Source organism: Hakea prostrata, chromosome 1 (genome assembly GCF_041222555.1).
Source record: "Hakea prostrata isolate BN-2017 chromosome 1, UWA_Hpros_2, whole genome shotgun sequence".
Classification (NCBI taxonomy): Eukaryota; Viridiplantae; Streptophyta; class Magnoliopsida; order Proteales; family Proteaceae; genus Hakea; species Hakea prostrata.
Window position 1 is genome coordinate 18996830 of NC_142600.1, and position 20242 is coordinate 19017071.

General features: G+C 39.4%; 1 protein-coding gene across 2 annotated transcripts in view; it reads right to left on the reverse strand.

Moving 5' to 3' along the window:
- Positions 1–20242, reverse strand: part of LOC149028074 (protein TRANSPARENT TESTA 9-like) — a 50897-nt gene that overhangs the window by 11532 nt on the left and 19123 nt on the right. Inside the window, exons 11-16 of one of the 2 annotated variants that reach the window (XM_089168356.1) lie at positions 19949–20037; positions 19803–19873; positions 17406–17444; positions 17121–17261; positions 5687–5792; positions 5522–5596 (exon numbers count right to left, since the gene is read on the reverse strand). In XM_089168356.1, the coding sequence (XP_089024482.1) occupies positions 5522–5596; positions 5687–5792; positions 17121–17261; positions 17406–17444; positions 19803–19873; positions 19949–20037 (521 nt within the window). Of the gene's footprint in view, positions 1–5521; positions 5597–5686; positions 5793–17120; positions 17262–17405; positions 17469–19802; positions 19874–19948; positions 20038–20242 lie in introns of both variants that reach the window. The other variant, XM_089168350.1, reaches the window with a different exon arrangement.

Below are 20242 nucleotides of genomic sequence, written 5' to 3' on the forward strand. Positions count from 1 at the left end.
TTGATGTAACCCAGGACTCTGGGCCAGTCTTCAGGATCCTCTGTTAACTAGAACCAGCTAATAATTGGGTTATGAATAAGATTCAGGTTTTATTTATGGGTATGTTTTGGACAAGGAAAGGGAAAATTTTGGGTTGCAGGATGACTGGAAAATCATGGGTTTCACTTATAGTCTTATACCTGATATGGGATGATTTTGGAGAAAGTAATGGATAATTTAGGATAACAAGAATCCCTAGGTGGAAAGAGTTTGTCTGAGAAATCATATCTCGGGTATTCGGAAAGGTATGGGGAAAGCTCAAATAATAAAACTTCAATGGGTTGGAAGAAATTAGGGTTTTAACAAATCAATATGGGATGGTTTTGAGAAACCCAGACTTACCCTAGGATGAAAAGGAAGCCTGTGGTTGAGTCTAGGGAGGGTTAGGGCTGAACTGGGAAAAGATGTGGGCTGTTATAGGGTTTTGGTTGATCTTGGTTAGGTTTTTTGGAAGGATTTTGGGCTTTTTTCTCTCTTTCTTGATCTTTCTTTTCCTCTCTTTCTTTCGTTCTTTCTTTCTTTTCTTTCTTTCTTTTCTGTTCTGAAATTTCAGAACTGCTGCAAGCTCAAGAAAGGAGAAAAAGGGGTGGAAGGGAGAGAAGGGGTTGGGAAGGGTTGCCGCAGGGTAGGGAGAGGGCTGTGAGGTCTGCATAGAGGGAGGAGGGGTGGGAAGGTAATTGCAATGGAGGGGAGGGGTTGCGTGGGCTAGAGAAGAAGACAGACAGGCTGGAATGGGACGGGAGGGGGCTGGGATATACTTACTAGTTTACGAGAGCTGCTGTTAGCACTTGAGTTGAAGAAGGTGATCACCAAGATGAAAAACAATGCTGGAATTTCAGAAAACTCACTCAACTTCTCAGCCCAGGTCGTGTGGTAGCTTCCCATGACCCCAAGCTCTAAATTGTTATTAATCTTCAACTGTATTCATTACAAGTAGGCGAGGGTGGAGGGGCATAAATAGCCTTAAATTGAAGAAATTAGACTTCCTCAAACTAGAGAACTTAATTGGACTCAACTATAACCGTAAAAGAAGAATCTTGAAGAACACCTGCAAGACTAATAACTAATTGCCAACTAAGCAACAACTAGAACCACAAGAAATAAAAAAAAAAAAAATAAAATAATAATTATCTAGATGGGACCTTGCCAATAGATTCCAACTAGGACTCTCAATTATCTTAACCATGACATGATCAATTAAAGAAAATAAAATAGTTCTAAATCCACATGAGGCAAGGAATCTAACTAGACTTAGGAAACCCCGAGGGCATGAAAATGACCAAAATACCCCTTAGGGCATTCGGCCAACCCTGGTTGCCGCATTGACGGGGGTTTAGGCCCAACTTTCAGGCCTCTTGGGCCTGCTCCTGGTTACATCAGTTCCTCCAGTGCAACCTCAGCTCTTTGGTTTGGGGGTGCATCTATGCCAAGCTTACCAAGGAAAGAAAGAAGAGGGTTCAGCTACAAACAGTGATCCTATGGATGATGAACACATTTGCAACTACAGAGGCAATAGGAGGCATACCAAGATTGGTGTTTTGTTCGACCATTCAACACATTTGGACCCCAAGAACTTCAGAATCTTGAGAAAAAATATAAAAGAACAAATTGTAGCAACAATAGTAGCTGATGTTCGGAAAAGCTGGGCGGTGCTTGTGAAAAATGACAAGTGTTCCAACATAGAAGAGAAGTGGAATATACAAGTTGGTTGGAGGTCTAAACTGCCTATAGCTTGTTCCTGATTCAAGCCTCCTTAAGATATTGCTGTATAGCACTATGATGGGGCTCTGACCAACTCAGCAGCAATTTGTGGAGGTCTCATATGACTATAATGGGAGAACTCCTATTCTGGATTTTGCAGAAAAGAGAGAACAGCTTTCAGTCTTAGTAATAGAGATGAAAGCAATTTATGAAGGCCTAAAGATTTGCATTTTGAAAGGTTTGCTAGTTTTTTCAATCCAATCTGACTCCAAGTTGGCAATTGACATTATTAATGGGATAACAACCTTGCAAAGTCCAATCATTGAAAAGGGAAACAAGACAGAGAGCAGCCATCCTTCATAAAAGGGACTTTGTGCATGTGGTGGGTACAAAACCAGCCGGGTAACTTATGACTGGCATTCAGCTGAGGCAGGGTGATGTAAAACAGCCCACTAATCATGCGGCACCAAGAACTGGCCAAATTCCCTCAGGGGTATTTTGGTCATTTTACCAACCCCTTGAGGCTGAAGTGGTCTAGTTAGTTTCCCCCATGCTGTTGGGACTTGGAATCTACTTTTTTTTCTTTTCAAATTGAGTTAGTAATAAGAGTCCCAATGTACTCAGGATTCCAAGCAGGATTCCAGTACCAATTGAATTCCTTGTTTAAGTAGGAAGTTCACTTCTGCAAGTCTCATGTTAGGAGTTCTAGTTGCTAAGTAGAGTTTTAGATTAAGAATGAATTCTATTTCAAATCAAATTCCTATTTGAGTCCTAATACTAGTTTTTGTTTGTTAAGTCTTGTTAGTATCCTTCATGTAAGGCTATAAATAAGCCATTCATAATGTAAGCAGCAGACCTGATTAATTGAATAGCATACAGATTTGAAGGAAGAGTGGAGTCGTCAGTTCCTAAGAAAAATCCCATGGCTGAGTGTGAGCTAAAATTCTGCAGTTTCTTCATAATTCCCCTACCTTCAAGCCTGCAGCAGCAACAATTCTTCAAGTATTCTGCAAATGCAAGTCTCCTACTGAGTCCTACAGCAAGTGTAACCCAGTCCCTCCCCTACCCTTCCCACTCTCCTACACCCTTCGCAACTCTTCCCCTTTCTCCCTACAGTTTCCCTCCCATCCAAAACCCCTAGAATTCCCTAACCTATTCCCCTTCCCCTCCACTAATAGGATTGCACTCCCCCTAGACTCATCCCTCCTTACATCTTTCATCAATAGGCCTTCATTACATTAGTTTAAAAATCTCTGCAATTCATCGTTCAGAAACCTTAAACCCTAGTTTCACCTAAACAATCAGATCTTCTCCCTAACCTCTCAACCAAACCCTAAACCCTCATAGGATTGCCATCTCCAACACCCTCTCTACCGTCGACTTCAATCCTAATCCTACCCTAATCTTAGAAACCCTAGATTTGCAAAAACCCCAAAATTTCACAAACCATATGATGTGAACAGGGTTGCCCCCCCCCCGGGGCCAAACCCTGAAGTGGGCCCTCTTGGGCTGGTCGAACCCTCTAGGTGGGGTATTTTGGTCACTCTAGCCCTAATTTAGTTGCTGGTTTATCTTTCAAGATTTTATTTTAAATTTGTTAAAGAGTTTCAGTCAGTTAGGAAGTCCAGTTTAGTAAGAGTCCTTGAGTCCTTAGTTCCTTTTAATTCCAGCACATGTCAATTAGAGATTTAACTAAACAGAATTTAGCATGTCTCAATTAGAGTTTTAAATTGATTAGGATTTTACTTCAGCATGCGTCAATTACTGTCATTTTATTATTGATTTCGACGGTTGTGATTAATGTGGTGGGATCTTAATCTATAAAGGAATCCCACTTAGAGTCAAGATCTTTTAGTAGGCTATAAATAGCCTATTCTTTCTTTGCATTCATTAAGTCAGGATGAATAAAATTTATTGATAATTGCAGCCAACGAAGATGCAGCAGGGTCCTATTTGGGTAGGACCTTGTGGTGGTTTAATTCTCTCAATTCCCTCACTCTTTCCTGCCATCCAGCAAACTTTTCAGCAACATAACAGCAGCTTCCCTCCCCCCATTCAGGTATGCACAGCCTCTCCCCAACCCTGCACAAGCTTGCTTCCCTCCCCCTTCCCCAACCCACCACATCCATAGGACCTCTCCCCCTTTGCTGTCACACCTTGACAGTAGTCTCCCCAGGCCCCCTACAACACCTTAGATCCCTTCCCCCAACCCTAGATCTATAAAGGAATCCCACTTAGAGTCGAGATCTTTTAGTAGGCTATAAATAGCCTATTCTTTCTTTGCATTCATTAAGTCGGGATGAATAAAATTTATTGATAATTGCAGCCAACGAAGATGCAGCAGGGTCCTATTTGGGTAGGACCTTGTGGTGGTTTAATTCTCTCAATTCACTCACTCTTTCCTGCCATCCAGCAAACTTTCCAGCAACATAACAGCAGCTTCCCTCCCCCCATTCAGGTATGCACAGCCTCTCCCCAACCCTGCACAAGCTTGCTTCCCTCCCCCTTCCCCAACCCACCACATCCATAGGACCTCTCCCCCTTTTCTGTCACACCTTGACAGCAGTCTCCCCAGTCCCCAGCCCCCTACAACACCCTAGATCCCTTCCCCCAACCCCGCAATACCCCTAGGCAGCACCCCCACCCTCCCCGTTCTCTTTCTCTTTCTCAGCCCCCTCTTTTTCTCTATTCTGTCTTGTGGCAGATCTGAAAAGAAAAAGACAGAAAGAAAAGAGAAAGAAAAGAAAGAAGGAAAGGGAAGGAGAGAATAAAAGAAAAGAACAAGAAAGAGAATTCAAGATTTGCCCAAAGACCTTCCCCCTCCCAAGATCCAACCCATATTGATCCTAATTATTTCATTCTTCTTTCCTATCAACCTAGGACAAATTTTAGTTTCCCAATTTCATCCCATGAGAATTTGTTAAAACCCTAAATTTTCCCATCCCATTCAATTTTGTTCAACCAAATCTTGCCTAAACCCTACACATTTGGATCCCAATTTTATCTCCTTGTCTTTCCCACAATTTCCTCCATATATCTATTCTACCCATAGGATTTCAAATTTATTTTCTGGATGATTCTGGGCGAACCCCAAACCTTAGAGGATTCATCTTAGAAAACCTAACCCTAAGATTGGGTTCACATCACCATAAGTCCATAACTTAGGAAAAATTTGGCAATTACAGTTCTGTAAAATAACATGTTTTTCTTTATTTTCAGACCCAACCCTAGCCAGGGCCTTACCCTAAAACCTTCTCCAATTAACCCTAGACCTCCCCTATACCTAGATCCAAGGTTTCAAAATCAAACCAGATCTAGCTGCAGGATTTCCAGAGTATTTATTGTGCAATTTAGCTGCTGTCCTTTGAATTCAAGACCTGAACAGCAAGGGTTGAAGCCCTAGAGAGCCTGCTGGTTCTTAGAAAAGATCCTGTCACCAGCCCTGTAATCCGAGGTTAAATCACAGGGATAGGTGGAGTGGGAGAGCCTATGGATTTTCCAGCAGTGTTAACAGCGCTTATTTCAGAAGGCTGTTGAAGCTCATGTATATTTCAATTGTAATTGCAATTGGTTTTCTTAAAAGAGTGCTCTTTTTTATGGAATCTCCTTCCTCCCAGTTGGAGTTTTAGGAGACTGACTATTCTCTATTTTTCCCCTATCAAATGCAAAAATCACTTATAAAAAGACGTACTACAATAAATAAATAAACAAAGCAAAACCATCAAAACACAAGAAAACAACTCAAAAGGATACCAAATGTTGAGAAAAACATATCCCTTACTGTCAGAAAAATGGTTGTTGAAAGAAAGCTCCACTGCAAAAGCTGGATCCTTTGATAGTGAAGATTCCACAAGCACTAACACATTATTTCATCAGTACTCATGAATACAGAAGTCTATTTAACACAGACCTGACTTTTAGCTTCATTTTCAATATGAAACAATACCTGATCCACATTTTTCCCATTCATTCTTCAAAGCAATTGGGACACAATCAAACCAGCAGCCATTGAGCTCATTAAGAAGCCTTTCACGGGACCGCTCATAAGAAATCTACATACAGAAAGTAGAAAAAAATAGAATTTCTGAATGCTTAAATGATAACAATGTACTCAAAATCTACAGTAACTAGCAGGGTATATAGGTTCCAAAAACATAATGTTCATTCTTAATGACATTCTGCGTAGCAACCAATATCTGAGGATTGGAAACCTTGACAGGGATTCAATAACAGCAGTATTTACACCATACAGGACATGGCCCAGGGTGAAAGCTCAGAAATTAGAGAACTTATTTGGGGCAAGAGACATAACACACTTTCCATATTTCTGTATATGGACACAGTTGTTTCTCGAGAAAAATGTTAGAACAGAGGAAGAAGGTTTAGAAACACTACTTTGCTGGAGGACGACACTCTCCTTTTCTCCCTCTTTCCCCGACAAAGAAAAAAAAGTGTGAGAATTGACTGAGCTACATCTATCTCTGGTAATAAAAAAAATAGTGTTTAGCTGCACAAACGTATACCTGGTAATAAAAAAATAGTGTTAATATAGCTGCACAAACATATAGTACAACAGTAGCAACAATGGTAAAAGGCCAAAGGCCACCACTTCTAGACAAATACATGATTTAACTCCCCCAGAGGCATGAGTTAGCTGATCTTATACTATAAATGAAAGAAAAGTTTCCAGAATTTCTGACAGTCCTTGCCTTTTTAATGAGCCGCAAACATCATCACGGTCCCACTAATTTGATTTTGACCGTCTGCCTCAGAGAATAAGAGGACTCCAGCCATAATACAAGCCCTCAAACCGCATAAAATGGAGAAACTACAGGGTTTCAAATGAAGTTTGGACATGTTGCTGAAATTTCAGTCCGATACTTCATTTTGCTTATTTTTTGCCCGGAAAGATACAAGTTAAGTTACTTTAAACACAATACCTCAACGAGAACCAGATAAAATTTTGACCTAGTCTTGGCTGTCTCTTCTGGGTCAAGACCCCCCCCCTTTCCAATAAATAAATAAAAATAAAATATTATGTGCTCCACCTGTTAACAAATCTTATCCAAACAAGCTTGTAACAACAGGTGTTTTAGCTCAATGGTCATATTGGATGAGATATCAATGTCCATAATTAATATACAGCAAGTGCTGACAACCAAGGGTCCAAAGTCAAACTACCATCTTGGGTGTAATTTTAATTTGTAGGACCTAAATTAAGCTGTCCTGCAGTTTCATGACCTAAGTAGGTCACATGGCCCCTGAAACTAAACTTTGAAATTTGAAGACAACTTAAAACAGATAGTTTCAGATGAAATCTCAGGTGTTGGACCTGTCCAAAGCCATGCTCAAAGGTGAGACCACGAACTACAATTCCTGGCCCATGACATATTGCCTCTTAATATGGTAGTAAATATCAACAGGACCAGAACATACAATCATAATGTCGCCCTCATGGTCTCCAAAAATTGTCCATCTGTGAACACTGAAATTATCAGTTAAGAAGCGAACTTAATGTGACATGTTGTCTGAGGGCTTGTCAGTCCTCCCCTGCCGATGGCCATGCAGCGGTTGACACAAGCTGTTTGTTTGTATTTTCATTCTGTCATCTTTGTCTTAATACAGATTATCTTCTTTCTTTCTCTCTTTCTTTCTTTCTTTTTTTTTTTTTTTTTTTTTTTTTTTTTTTTTTTTTTTTTTTTTGGGGGGGGGGGGGGGGGAGCGATCTTAACGTGGACTTGTTATCCTATATTTACCTCACAATCCTATGATTCATTTCGACAGTGGACTTGATATCCTATATTTACCTTGCAATCCTATGATTAATTTCCTAACTTCAACACCCCTTTCTCAGTTATCCAAAAGCCAATAGAATTTACAAGCCACGGTGATGTGGAATTTCAAGACCACCCCCAAGGAACCCAAGGGCCAAAATAGGGCTTAGGGTTGTTTCCCCAGCATCCTACGGCCCCGCCCAGCTGCACGGAGTATTTGGCAGTGACTGGCATTTTGGTTTTTCTGGGTACCCCTAGTTCAGTCTTATTAGATGCAGAATTTTATTAGGAGCCTACTCTTATTTTCATTTTGTTATTTAAGGCAGTCCTTGTTAAGTTAAGAAAGAATCCTAGTCTAGTTAGGAGTTCTATTTAAAACAGAATTCCTTGGGTTGCAGTTTTATTTAAAACAGAATTCTTTTGTTTTCTTCAGTCCAAGTAGGAATATTCTAATTTAGGCTATAAATAAAGCCTCAGACATGAAACCAAGGCAGTTTATTGATAAATTAAAAATTTGCAAAGGAGTTACAGCCAAGGGAGAGTGCGATTGAGGTTGTCTAGGGTTTCCAAGTCGGAGGAAACCCTGCGGCAGCTTGTGTGGTGCTTCTTCTTCAAGAGTTCTTCTATCCCCAATGTTACACAGCAAGTAAGTGATCATTCCCCCCCATCACAATCTCCTACCTCCTCTCAAACATCACTAAATCCTCTCCCCTCTCTTTCAGCACCTTGTTTCCCTTTCCAAGAATCCCAAAACCTACAACTCCTAATTCCCTCCACCAATCATTATCCCCTCTTAGGATCATGATCCCCCCCCCCCATCCCTCTTAACACTCGATCCTAATCCTAACTCTAGGCAGACCCTAGAAACCCTAGAACTAGAAACCCTAATTTCTAAAAGCCTTGAAGCTTGAATTTGAACTTTAGAATAACAAAATTCAGATTTAGGTCTCAATAATCCCAAGCTCATAAACCCTAACCAAACCCAGCCTGCCCTTTGACAACCCTAGATTACCTAAAACATCTCTAAAACCCTAACCGCCAGGGTGTAGGAACCCTAAACACCTGCTGATTTTCTTTACTAGATCCTGATTATTGGACCCATTCTTTGGGGTCACATCATGCAGAGACAAAGATCCTCCGATTTTTTGGAGTTAGTTATTTTGAACTCCATTGCAGAAATCATCTGGTCAAGATTTTGAGAAAACAATCCCAAAATCTGAAAAATTGAGGAGAAGCTGCCTCAACAGGTTCTTACTTGCGTCAATCTCAGCTTGATAATCTCCAATAGTGTGATTTAGGGTGTGGAGAAATCCTAGATAATAAAACATATTTAGAATACGCATTACAAATGCAAACAATAGTCTAGGGATAATGAGAAGCTGTTAGAATTCAAGTAGTGAGAAGCAGTGGGGTACTGATGCAGAGACAGCACCTAATTTGGCTATTTTGCCTTGAAGTCAACCTAAGGTTGACAAATATGGATGTTGGGCCCATGGTTGTCAAAGCATCCGCCTAGGTGGCCAAGCGGTTTTTCAACCGCTTTGTTTTGAACCACTTAATTGACGCCCAATCTACAAAGGACCCCTGTGCTTGTCGGCAACAGATTGTGAAGCATAAGTCATACTCAACATCAAGAATCAATGAATCAATAAATGCCTAGGCGGACGCTTTGACAACCATGGGTTGATGAGATAAACTTATGTTTGTGTTTTTTTTTGAATAATTTTTCATAATTATGATTCTTGAATGCTTTTTTTTTTGAATGAATGTGACTATTGAATATTTGTTTAGCTTATTATAGAAAGCATTGTCCGATATGTTGCCTGGTGTCGCCGTGTTGGCGCCTGGCGACACGGGCGACATGTCCGCCATGTCGCCCGACTTTTTGTTCCTTTAATTAGTGATAAAAAAACATAGAATAAAAAGAATACTAGGGAGATGCTAAATCAACGGTGTGATTCAATGCCCAAGAATTTGGCTAATTCTGAAGACATGCACAAGAAACCCATCCAACTATGTTATTTCTGCCCCTGCCTTTCCCATTCATGTCACCATCCAACCTCTATTCTCAAGTTCCAAAACGAAGAGCCAAGAGTCCAAAATCCGGCAAGAACAAGTCAAAGAAGAGGGTTTCGATTTCGATTTCACCTCTACCGCTCTACAATTACCTGGTGGTTGTTGCTGCAAAGGCAAGATGAGAGAAATCTTCAAATTTCCCAAAGAAAAAGAAGGCATGGAAAAGTGGAAGACACTGCCATTCTTGAACAATTTTTTCTGGGATTTGGAAACAGCAGCAGCAGGAGGAGGAGCAACCGCACCAGAGTTGTTCGACGTGGGCAATGGTTTCAATGGTGCCGATGCTAGCGCAGATGGGGTTACGGCTGGTGCTGGACCATCGGTAGCATAGTACTGGTGCAGCCATGTAGGTGGTGTTTTGGCCGGAGAGGGCACTGGGGGCAGCAGCGATGGTGGTACAGACGTACAGTAGCCGGAGCTGGTGTGGAAACTAGTGGAGGCAAGGCTAGAGGGTTGTTCTCCAACCGAATAGTTGACCGTCGTCGATATATCGCCGATAAAGTGTAAAATTCGTGTCGCTGAGGGGTTTCGTGTCGCCCCCCAGTGACACGTGGAATAATCGCCATGTGATGCAGAATTAAAGACATATTTAAGAAAGAAAAAACCCATTGGGTTAGGCCCATCAAAGGCCTAAAGCTATCACATGAATTAGCCCATGGCTTTTATGGGCTAGGATTGTTTTAGTGGATTAAAGGTAGCCCACATATGTTGAACTTTATAGTCTATACCTAAGCCCAAGTCTAGTTTTGAAAAGTCAATAAAAGGGTTTGTGGTTTGAAAATAAAATAACTCATTGTCAAAGGAATTTTCCAATGTCAAAGAGTTAGGTAGTAGTTGAGTTATTAATAGGTAGGTGGTGTTAGCTAATGGTTGGATATTACCACTAATGTTTGTCTATTTAGAATGCTATATAAAGAGAATTATGTAAGAGGTGAAGAGACAACTCATCTATTGAAATCAAATTGCTTTGTTAGCATTCCTTCTCTATAGAGACTCCTTGTGTTTGATCAACGTAGGTTGGTGTTCGATCCAATCGATCCACCTTGTTGTGTGAAGCCCGAGTGTTACATTGTTATTCTCAATTCCCTCACATTGTCCTTTTAATTTATTCATCATAGTTCTACCCCTGTTTTGAAGATCTATTCAGCCCGTATTGTTATGTTATTATCCCTATAATACCACTCTAGTTTCAGCCCTCTTTCACATCTAACTTATGTTTCATCTTAAGTCTATCAAATCTGAACTTTATTCCCTGTGAAAGGTCCTATTTGGCTACTGTTTTGATCAATCAAATATTGTACTACATTAGTAGTTGTAATGAAAAGTAGTTTAGAAGTAGTTGTATTGAAAAATTTTTACCCAACCACTTTGATCGCTATAAAAAAAAGACCGCCTAGTCCCCGCTTTGTCACCTAATCGCCTAGGCGGAGCCCCAATCACTTTGGTCGCCTTGACAACCATGTTTGGGCCTTTGTCCCACAGGTTGATGTGGTCATGGTTCCATTCTATGGGACATAAACTAGGGTAAGAGTACAGTTAAGTCATTAGTTTAATTTCAATTTTTTGGGTAGAAGTTTAATTATTATTACAAGTGGTTCTTTAATGTAATTCCACTCAACTCAGGCTATAAGGGCACTCTAGTCTTTCCATTAGTCTTTCTATGTTATTTAGAGTCATAAAGGCTCCCCACGCTAGGAAGATATACATAGACCCATCTGGAAATCTCAACTGCATTACTGCACCTGTAGATATACGTAGCGGTAGAAGACAGGCAGCTAGAGATTAACATTATGATGGCTGAACTACTCCCTCACAAGGGAAGATCTGTAAGTTTTCAACAGGTTTTGACAAAACATTTCAGATCTTCTGCAACAACCTTGTCAAAATTTGGCCTCAACCTTGTGGGTTCTGCAACAACCTTGTCAAAATTTTAGCCCCGATGCCAAAATGAACTCAATCCATGCTTTGTTAATTGCTATCATGTGTAATGGATTTGGGACAAAAAATCCTAGTTGGACATATAAACCCTTCCTGAACAGTGATTAGGAAGAATTTACATCTACATACCTCCAGGCATAGAAAAAAATTCGAGGGAAACTCAAGTTTCGACCAGGTGAAAATGGAAAACCTAGGTGGGAAACTAGGAAATTTCAAGGAAACCTAGGACTTTTTTGTGCAAGTTTTGACATAAAGTTTCGACAGATTTTAGGGAGTATTTTAGGGTGAGAGTTTGCATTTAAGCTAATTAGAGTATAAAGAACACAGACTATATTTTGCTAAAAAAGTCAATGTAGATATGTCATTCGAAATAACATTAATGTAGAGTTGTCCAAGAAGTACACTATAAACTTCACTACTTAAGTACATAACATTCAATATATAATTTCTAACTTCAAAACATCAAATACAAAGTAACTGACAATAAAAGGAAAGTATAACTTAGTGCCAAGAGGAGTACCAAGAGTGGATCCATCCCTGTGAGCTGAGTAGTACTATGCCTGTAACATCCTCTCCTCCAACCAACGAACATAGACATCCTATGATATTTTATGCCTATGGTTGTCAAGGTAATCGACAACTGTAACTTTATAAGTATGGTCATCAACATGCCTAAGATAAACTGAGGGAATACGCAATTTGGATAGAGAAGTCCTGATGGAGGGGGTATTTGTCATGGTATTTGGGAAAACATGAAAGAACAAAAAAATTGAAAATTTGGGAAGCTACAAAACTTGCAAGAAAAAGTCCTAGGTTTCCACGAAATTTCCCAAGTTTCCACGAAATTTCCCGAAATTTCCCATGTTTCCCACGAAATTTGGGAATTTTTTTTCTCGTGAACTAGCTGGTCCAACCGGGTATAACCAAGTTTCGACAGGTTTCGAGGTTTCGACAAGTTTCGATGAAATTTCAACTGTTTCGATCGAAACTTGGGATTTTTTTTCGATCTCCTAGTTTTTTGTTTTGAGGTTCCCAAAATGGGAAATTTCGGTGAAAATTTTGCAAGTTTTGATGGAATTTTGTTCTATGCAGATACAAATTAGTGATAAGTGATTGTAATTGTTTTTACACCTTTGCCTCTGTAGCTTGGTTGACAAGCAACCCATCGCTTGGCTTAGTTTCTATTTTCTGCCACAGAAGATCTGATTACTAATGTCCTAAAGTGGAATTGGATCCTTTGCCATTAATAATGTTCTATGTGAGAGGGTGAGTTTCATGTGAAACCTCTCTTCCCTTCTCTTCATTCTCTCATTCCTCACTTTTCCCTTCTATTCTACATGTGGTTCTGGTTCTCTAAAACTACAACCACTGTTACAGTCTGAAACAGTCTTACCAGGCTTGCTTGGTCATTTCCTAAAGGCTACACGGAACTTTGGCTACAAATACAACCAGGCTGATCATACCTTGTTTGTCAAACATAAGGACAAAGAAGTTAGTGCTCTGATGAAGACATCAGTGAGCAGTTTCGAGTTTACCGGCGACGCTGACGTAGAGATCATCCCACGACAGCATCTATGTGGATGGATGATGAGTTCGGAGGTTATTAGATTGCTAGGATCCTATGGTTTGATAGGAAACATTGCTCATAGGCAGTTTGTCAAGTTATTTCTTAGTCTTAGTGGGTTGGGTAGTAGTTTACTATTAAAATATTTTGATTTCATGTTTGAGTCTTTATGGGCTAGGCCTAGAGTCTATTTGGGCCCAATTTTAAATTATTTTGAGTTTGAGTTATATATACAACTTAAGTTGGGGTTATTTTGGGAATTAAACATGTAGGGTTGTGAGGAATCAATTTTTTTATTTAAACCTTGTATCAAATTCGTTTTTGGCAATTTAATGAATGAAAGAAAAGAACTAGAAAAAGCTCACGCTGCTCTCTCTCTCTCTCTCTCCTAGTAAGCTTTCTCTCCTCCTTTCACCCTTGTTTCCCACTAGAAAACTTCCCCTTGCTCTCCTCTACAAAGATCTACTCTCTTTTTTTCTCAAAAAAAGACCTAGTTTCTTTCCTAGAACTCTTCTTCTTCTTCCCCAAACCCACGGTTCTATTTTTCTGGCAGAATAAAAAAAAACCTTCTTATCTTTTCTTCCTTCTTTGTTAGTCTCCTTTCCCTTCTCTTTGTTTCTTTTCTTTCTCTCCCTCTCTCTTATCACCTACTCTCTTTCCTAGGACACACCATTACTTCAAAATATTATTTTCTCCTTTCCTAGGATTCCGACTACTTCAAAATATTTTTTCTTTCTCTTATTTATGTTCCTAGATGTTTTCTAACCCCTGTTTTACAGCCAGGATCAGCAGGTAACATTATCACTCCTAAAATATTTCTAATTTATTTGTTTAAAACAAAGACTTCCCAAAACTCCCTATATATTGTTAATTGTTGAATTCCTTGTTAGAAATCTGATATTGATTAGTACAGCTCTATTTTCTTTAAGTTTCTTAATACTCTTGCATTCAATTTAGTGTTATGGTGCCAAGATTCCCATCCCCTTGTTTCCCTATTGATTCTTGTTTAGTTGTGCTTACCAGTAAGACTTATCGTGTTTATTTCTCTACTTTAGCTGTCTTACATGCATGATAAATCAGATTGCAAGTGCTGCAAAAATCCTTTCTTTACTATCTGTCAAGAATAGGCTTTTAATTCTAAGAGTCTAGTAGCCCACTTTGTAGGTCCCCTAGTTTCTAGGGTTTCTCCTACATCATGCTCTCATTCTGCACGTTGATGGTATAGTGGTGATAAGTCGTGATGTTCTAAATATCCCTAAGAGAAAAGCTCACTTGGCCAAGGAATTAAAGATGAAGGACTCAGGGCCTCTCAGCTACTTCCTCAGAATAGAAGTTCTCCAAATCTAGCATTGGCATCCCCCCCCCTCCAACCCAAAAAAACAAAAAAAAAAACATATATATGTAGCACTGTAATGTCCAAAAAGTCTAGAGGTCAACCATCATCTCAGCAACAAAGGTGGTGATCTGGTAGATAAAGAAAGCTATCAACAACTTGTTAGCAGACTACTACACTTCTCATGCGACAAGACCAAGCAGGCAAGCACATTATGACTAATAGAAATTTCATCAAGTAGAAACTTGAGGAAGACTCATTGCATTCCATTCATCTCCTCCAAATCAATGAATTGATGTCAAAAAAACGATAACACTGTAATGAGTTTCACCCTATTGACCCATTGTATGCAAGTTGTGCATTATATACATGCACAAACTTGGGGTGGGTTTGAGAAATCCTGACTTATGTCTCAGTGACATCGCAAACCTTTATTTATATTAGTAATATGCAAAGAATGAAACACATATTCCTGATGTGGGACTATTACAATAAAACATCCTAACAGACAACTCTACCCTTATAAGTAAAACTACTATACTACTGCATTATAACACTCCCCACTCAAATTGGTGCATAGATATTTATCATACCCAACTTGCCAAAGATACTACTAAAAACTTTGGAACTCAAGCTTTTTGTAAGAACATCAGCCCTTTGATTGTCGAGGTAACAAAGGAGATATAGATTAGTCCAAACTTGATATTCTCCTTGATGAAGTGCTTGTCGATCTTCACATGCTTGGTCCTTCATGTGAGCTTCCCGACCACAATAATCACATTTAACTAATGGGCGAGTAGAATCACATGTACGGGTCTGGTTGCCTCCTCTACCAACCATCATCTCTCTAGCATTTGAGTGTGCACCATTTCTGTCCAACAGCTATCCTCAATGTCAACCATAGCATAGGTTGCTCCAGCAATGGAAAGGGCTCTCGTGAAAGGATCTGAGCCCTTATCTTATCATACTTAATGTTCAGTCCGGCTAAGAAATCATACACCCGAAGTTTATCTTCCCACTTCTGATAGGCAGCAACATCCGCAGCATAGGATGGAGTAAAATGCCCATAAAATCCCAAGGTCCGATAGTATCCACAAAGAGTATTATAATACTAAGATAAAGTAAGTTCCTTATGTTGCAGCTGATGAATTTTTCACTGAATCTCAAAACACTGTGCATCGTTTCCCACCTTTGAATAAGTTTGCTTGGCGACTTTCTAGATCCTGGCAGCATCAGGAAGAAGAGGATAGTTTTCTACAATACTTGTTTTGATGAAATTAAGAAGAAACCTTATAACCAAGCATTCATCAGCCTCCCACTTGTCTTGTGTTGTACCAAGAGAGGATGGCTTGACAAAAGTCCCGTGAAGATGACCTGTAAGGCCACGAGTACCTACTACAAAAGAAACAGAACGAGACCAATGAATGCAATTAGTCCTATTAAGTTTAACAGCAGTCATCTAGAATGGGGAGAAATCACAATCCCTTGAAATAGAAGAAACTAGAGCTTCCTCCATCCCAGATGTACCAGAAGAGGCGGAGGTTTCTGAGTCAGGTTATTGCATGGAATCAAACAGAAAACTGATCCAAAAAATTAGACCACAACATCAATAGGTAAAGAGAGAACCCTTGGTAGGAGAAAAAGTGTTCCACCACCAAATAAGAAAAGCCGTTGGTGAAGGAAATAGGTTTTAAAAGGTGAAAAGAAACAAGAAACAAGGGAATCAAAGGGCCTAAAGGTCTTGCGGCAGGGCTGTGATAGCTCTAGGGACCCTCACAAGAGGAGGCAATGGCCCTAGAGGCTATCGCTGGCTGGTGGGAAGGGAAAGAGAAGGCTTGCCACAAGCCCTAGAGACCTTACAAGGAGGAGGAGATGGCTTTGGGGCTATCGCAGGCTGGTATGGAAGCCGGTGATAGGCAGCACTCAGCAGCAACCCTAGAAGCCTCATAATAGGGAGGCAATGGCTTCTAGGGCTATCGCTAGGGTTAGGGGTGGCTAGAGGTGAGAGGCGATGCCCCTAGGAGGCTCCCAAGAGAAAGGCGATGCCACTAAGAGTGATCGCAGGTATGAGAAGGGGCAGGCAGTGGTTCTGAAGAGGGGAGAGAGAGAGCCGGCGATGCTCAAGGTTGTTGTTCTTAGGACTTCTTGCTCTGATATCATGTTGAATGATTTGAGAAATCCTAACTTATGCCTGAGTGACATAGAAGGCCTTTATCTATATTAGTAATATGCAAAGAAACAAATATTCGCAATGTGGGACCACTACGATGGAACATCCTAACAGAAAATTCTACCCTTATGAATATTACCAATACTACCGAATTACAACAGGTATCAACATGTCTGTCTAGATTCATTGAATGTGTGTAATGATAGCCATTAGTGATTCATCCTCACATAACATTAAAAATAAAGGCGGCTGTGGTCATTCTAGACAAGTAAATCTCAATCTCATTTTTTTAGTTGTTTCAAATCTCCCCTAAAAATCCTTTCTCCCTATGTTTTTGCTTCCATTCCAAGGTGTTCTAATGTGCATGTCAATAAAAGTTTTCTCATAGCATAAAACAAGAATTTATGGAAGAAACTTTGATATAATAAAATCTTCAATAAGTACATCCAATATGGTATTACTTCAATCTTGTAAAACAGAGAAACAAATAAGAAAGAGAATAAGTTGAATCAGTTGATCCCTTACATTGAATATGTCAAAAGCATGGTCAGTCAATTTTTTTCCTTGAAAAATCAGTATCTGTCGCACCATCCACCCTATATTCCACTGTGCCGACACTGAATATGCCGGTTGGTGGGCTACAACATTTAGCAATGTATTTAGGATCTGTAATCAAAATTTGGATTAATTAGAAAAGTTGTTTCATCCACATTCAAATTGTTCCAATAAGCAAAAGGAATAGTGAATAGATAGACAAGAAGAAAAAAAAAATTTGATAACTGTTAAGCAACTATTTTGTGTAGTGCGTACCTGAGGAACCTGACACGCAACTATATGTTTATCCATCAACTGTGAAGGCAAGATGTTAGATGACTGCAAATGAACATTTCAAGGATATCAGATAAAAGGAAAGAACAGAGTCATTTTCTCCAATCAATTCAATAGTCATCAAAGTAATATGACCTAAATCACAGTACATAGAACACACTCATCAGATGTCTACACAAAAATGTTGCTTCACTTTTCAAAAACATCATTCTGAAGGGATTATGGTGTGGTCTCAATTGAATGATGACCAGTTCTTCCAAGACAGTTAAGAGAACCAACTCAAATGGGACCAAGAAAGGGTTTCTTGATTTTAGAGATATGTGGTGAATATTTTAGAGATGGGGAACTAGTCTACAAGTGTCAGAATGGCTGAAACTTGGAGGAATGTAGGTAATAATACATCGATATGATCCCTCCCAAGTTTGGTTGGGTTTGGACAAGAAGATATAAGGATTCTTGTTCTAGTGTTTTAGGGAGCAAAAGTATTCAAAAAAATATTTTTATCTTGAAATTGGATGGTAAGAATGGGGTCAAACTGGGAGCTAAGGTCACCAGGGTGCAGGGGACAACAACTAAGCCTTGTCCCAACTAAATAGGATCGGCTACATGGATTCTTGCCTTCCAATAAGTTATGTTTGGGGCTATGCTAGATACAAGGCCTAAGCCATGCATATCATTTCTCACCACTACTCCTAAGGTTATCTTAGGTCTACCCCTAGCTCTTCTAGTTCCTTCAATCTGGATTATATCACTTATCCGTACAAGCGCATTTATAAATCTCCGTTGAACATGGTCGTGCCACCTCAAATGACTTTCCCAAAGCTTATCACTTATGAGAACAATTCCCAAACCAACTCTAATATGATCATTCCTTATCAAATCCTTCCTAGTTTTGTCACTCATCCATCTTAGCATCCTCATTTTTGCTACACTGAGTTTATCTATATGATTCTTTTTAACAGCCCAAAACTCTACACCGTACATCATAGCTGGTCGAACGACGGTTCTATAGAATTTTCCTTTAAGCTTTAATGGAATACATTGATCACAAAACACCCCAGACACACCTCTCACTTCATCCACCCTATTTTAATTCTTTGGAAAACATCATCCTCTATATCACCTCTTTAATTTATGATTGAACCTAGGTACCTAAAAGAATCACTATGAGGGATCTCCTTATCTTCAAGTTCCACCACCTCATCGTCTGTCCAATCACGACTAAAGTTACAAACTAGATATTCTATCTTCATTCTACTTAATTTAAAGCCTCTTGATTCCAAAGCTGCTCTCCATGATTCTAACTTGGTATTAATCCACACTTGAGTCTCATTTATCAACACAATACCATCAGCAAAAAACATTCACCAAGTGAAACAAGGGACCTCATCTTGAATGTCCCTGATTAATTCATCCATTACAAGTGCAAATAAATATGGGCTTAAAGTTGACTCGGGGTGCAGGGGACGTTGTACCTAAATCGTGTAGTGATTAAGTTGGTTTAGATCTGACCTTGAATTTTGGGTCACTTGAAATGTCCAAACATCCAAGAAAATAAAAGAAAATTTATAAAAAAATAAAATAAATAAATGAATAAACAGTGACACGAGAAGGGGAATTGAGTGCAGGCTGCCAGATGCCTAAATGGGGGAGCCTTATAGATGCTTGGGTCAAATAGAATGGCTTCTTGAAGGAAGGCTGTATATTCAGCCATAGCAAGGATTTGACTCGACTTCACCAAGGACCCCAAGGGAATACTCAATTCTTAGATCTTCTCTAAGCAAAGTTGACATAAACCAATAGATGCAGCAGTAACACACATAAAATGACTCAAGGCTTGAAGGGAAAAAAGCATAGTAATCAACTGCAGTCTATTCTAATTGATGTGGGGCTCTTTATTGCCTTACATAAGAAGTCCTAGTAAAATTAGAACTTAGAAACTGGCTAAGACTAGGACAATAGAAACTTAGACTCTAAAAACTGAAACAACAAAACATAAGAAAAAAGACTATTCTACCCTTTAACTTAAGTTGGGTAGAACCTACAAAATTAGACCAATTGAACTACTAAACTAATCTATTTTCGTACTTGGGCTAGACACTGAACAGTTGGGCCCATAGAATAGGATCATGACCATAGAAACATATTAAATAAAGGCCCAACACCTATATCTGTCAAACCTAGGTTGATTTCAAAGGTAAATTGGCCAATTTGGAGCTGGATTTGCATCAGATCTTGCTGGTATATGCTGAAAGATGCAATATAACTTAGAAGTTTAATAATAACAGTTGAATTCAAATGGTAGCCAACATCAATCATCCTTTTAAATATTATAACCGCAACAGTAATGTGAAAAGGGAAATGCAAGGTCACACATACCATCATCTGCTCCCCCATCCCTGTGTTCCTTTGGGTGAATCCAATCATAGAAGAGAGATGAGAATGGAGATCTACAAAATGTAAGACTGCAATATAAGATTCAGTTTCGTCATTGGAACTGAAATGGTAAATTTGGTGAAAGATACCTTTACTTTCAAATAAAACAAGCAATAGCATCAATGATGCAAGCAGTAGACTGTGATTGTCAGAGAGATCCTGTAGAAGTATTGCATCCCTATAAAAAAGACATGTGTCAGACCAAAGGTAAAATTAATTGATTCATGAAAAGTTAATTTGCAAAAAAAATATTATAATGGGGATCAGAAAAAGTGAAGGAAAGGAGAATAAGGGCGGAGAAAGGGAAGGGAAACCTCGAAAAGAACCAGAGATCCTGGAATGGAGAGAAGAAATTGCACTAGAATATGAACAGGGGATGGAGA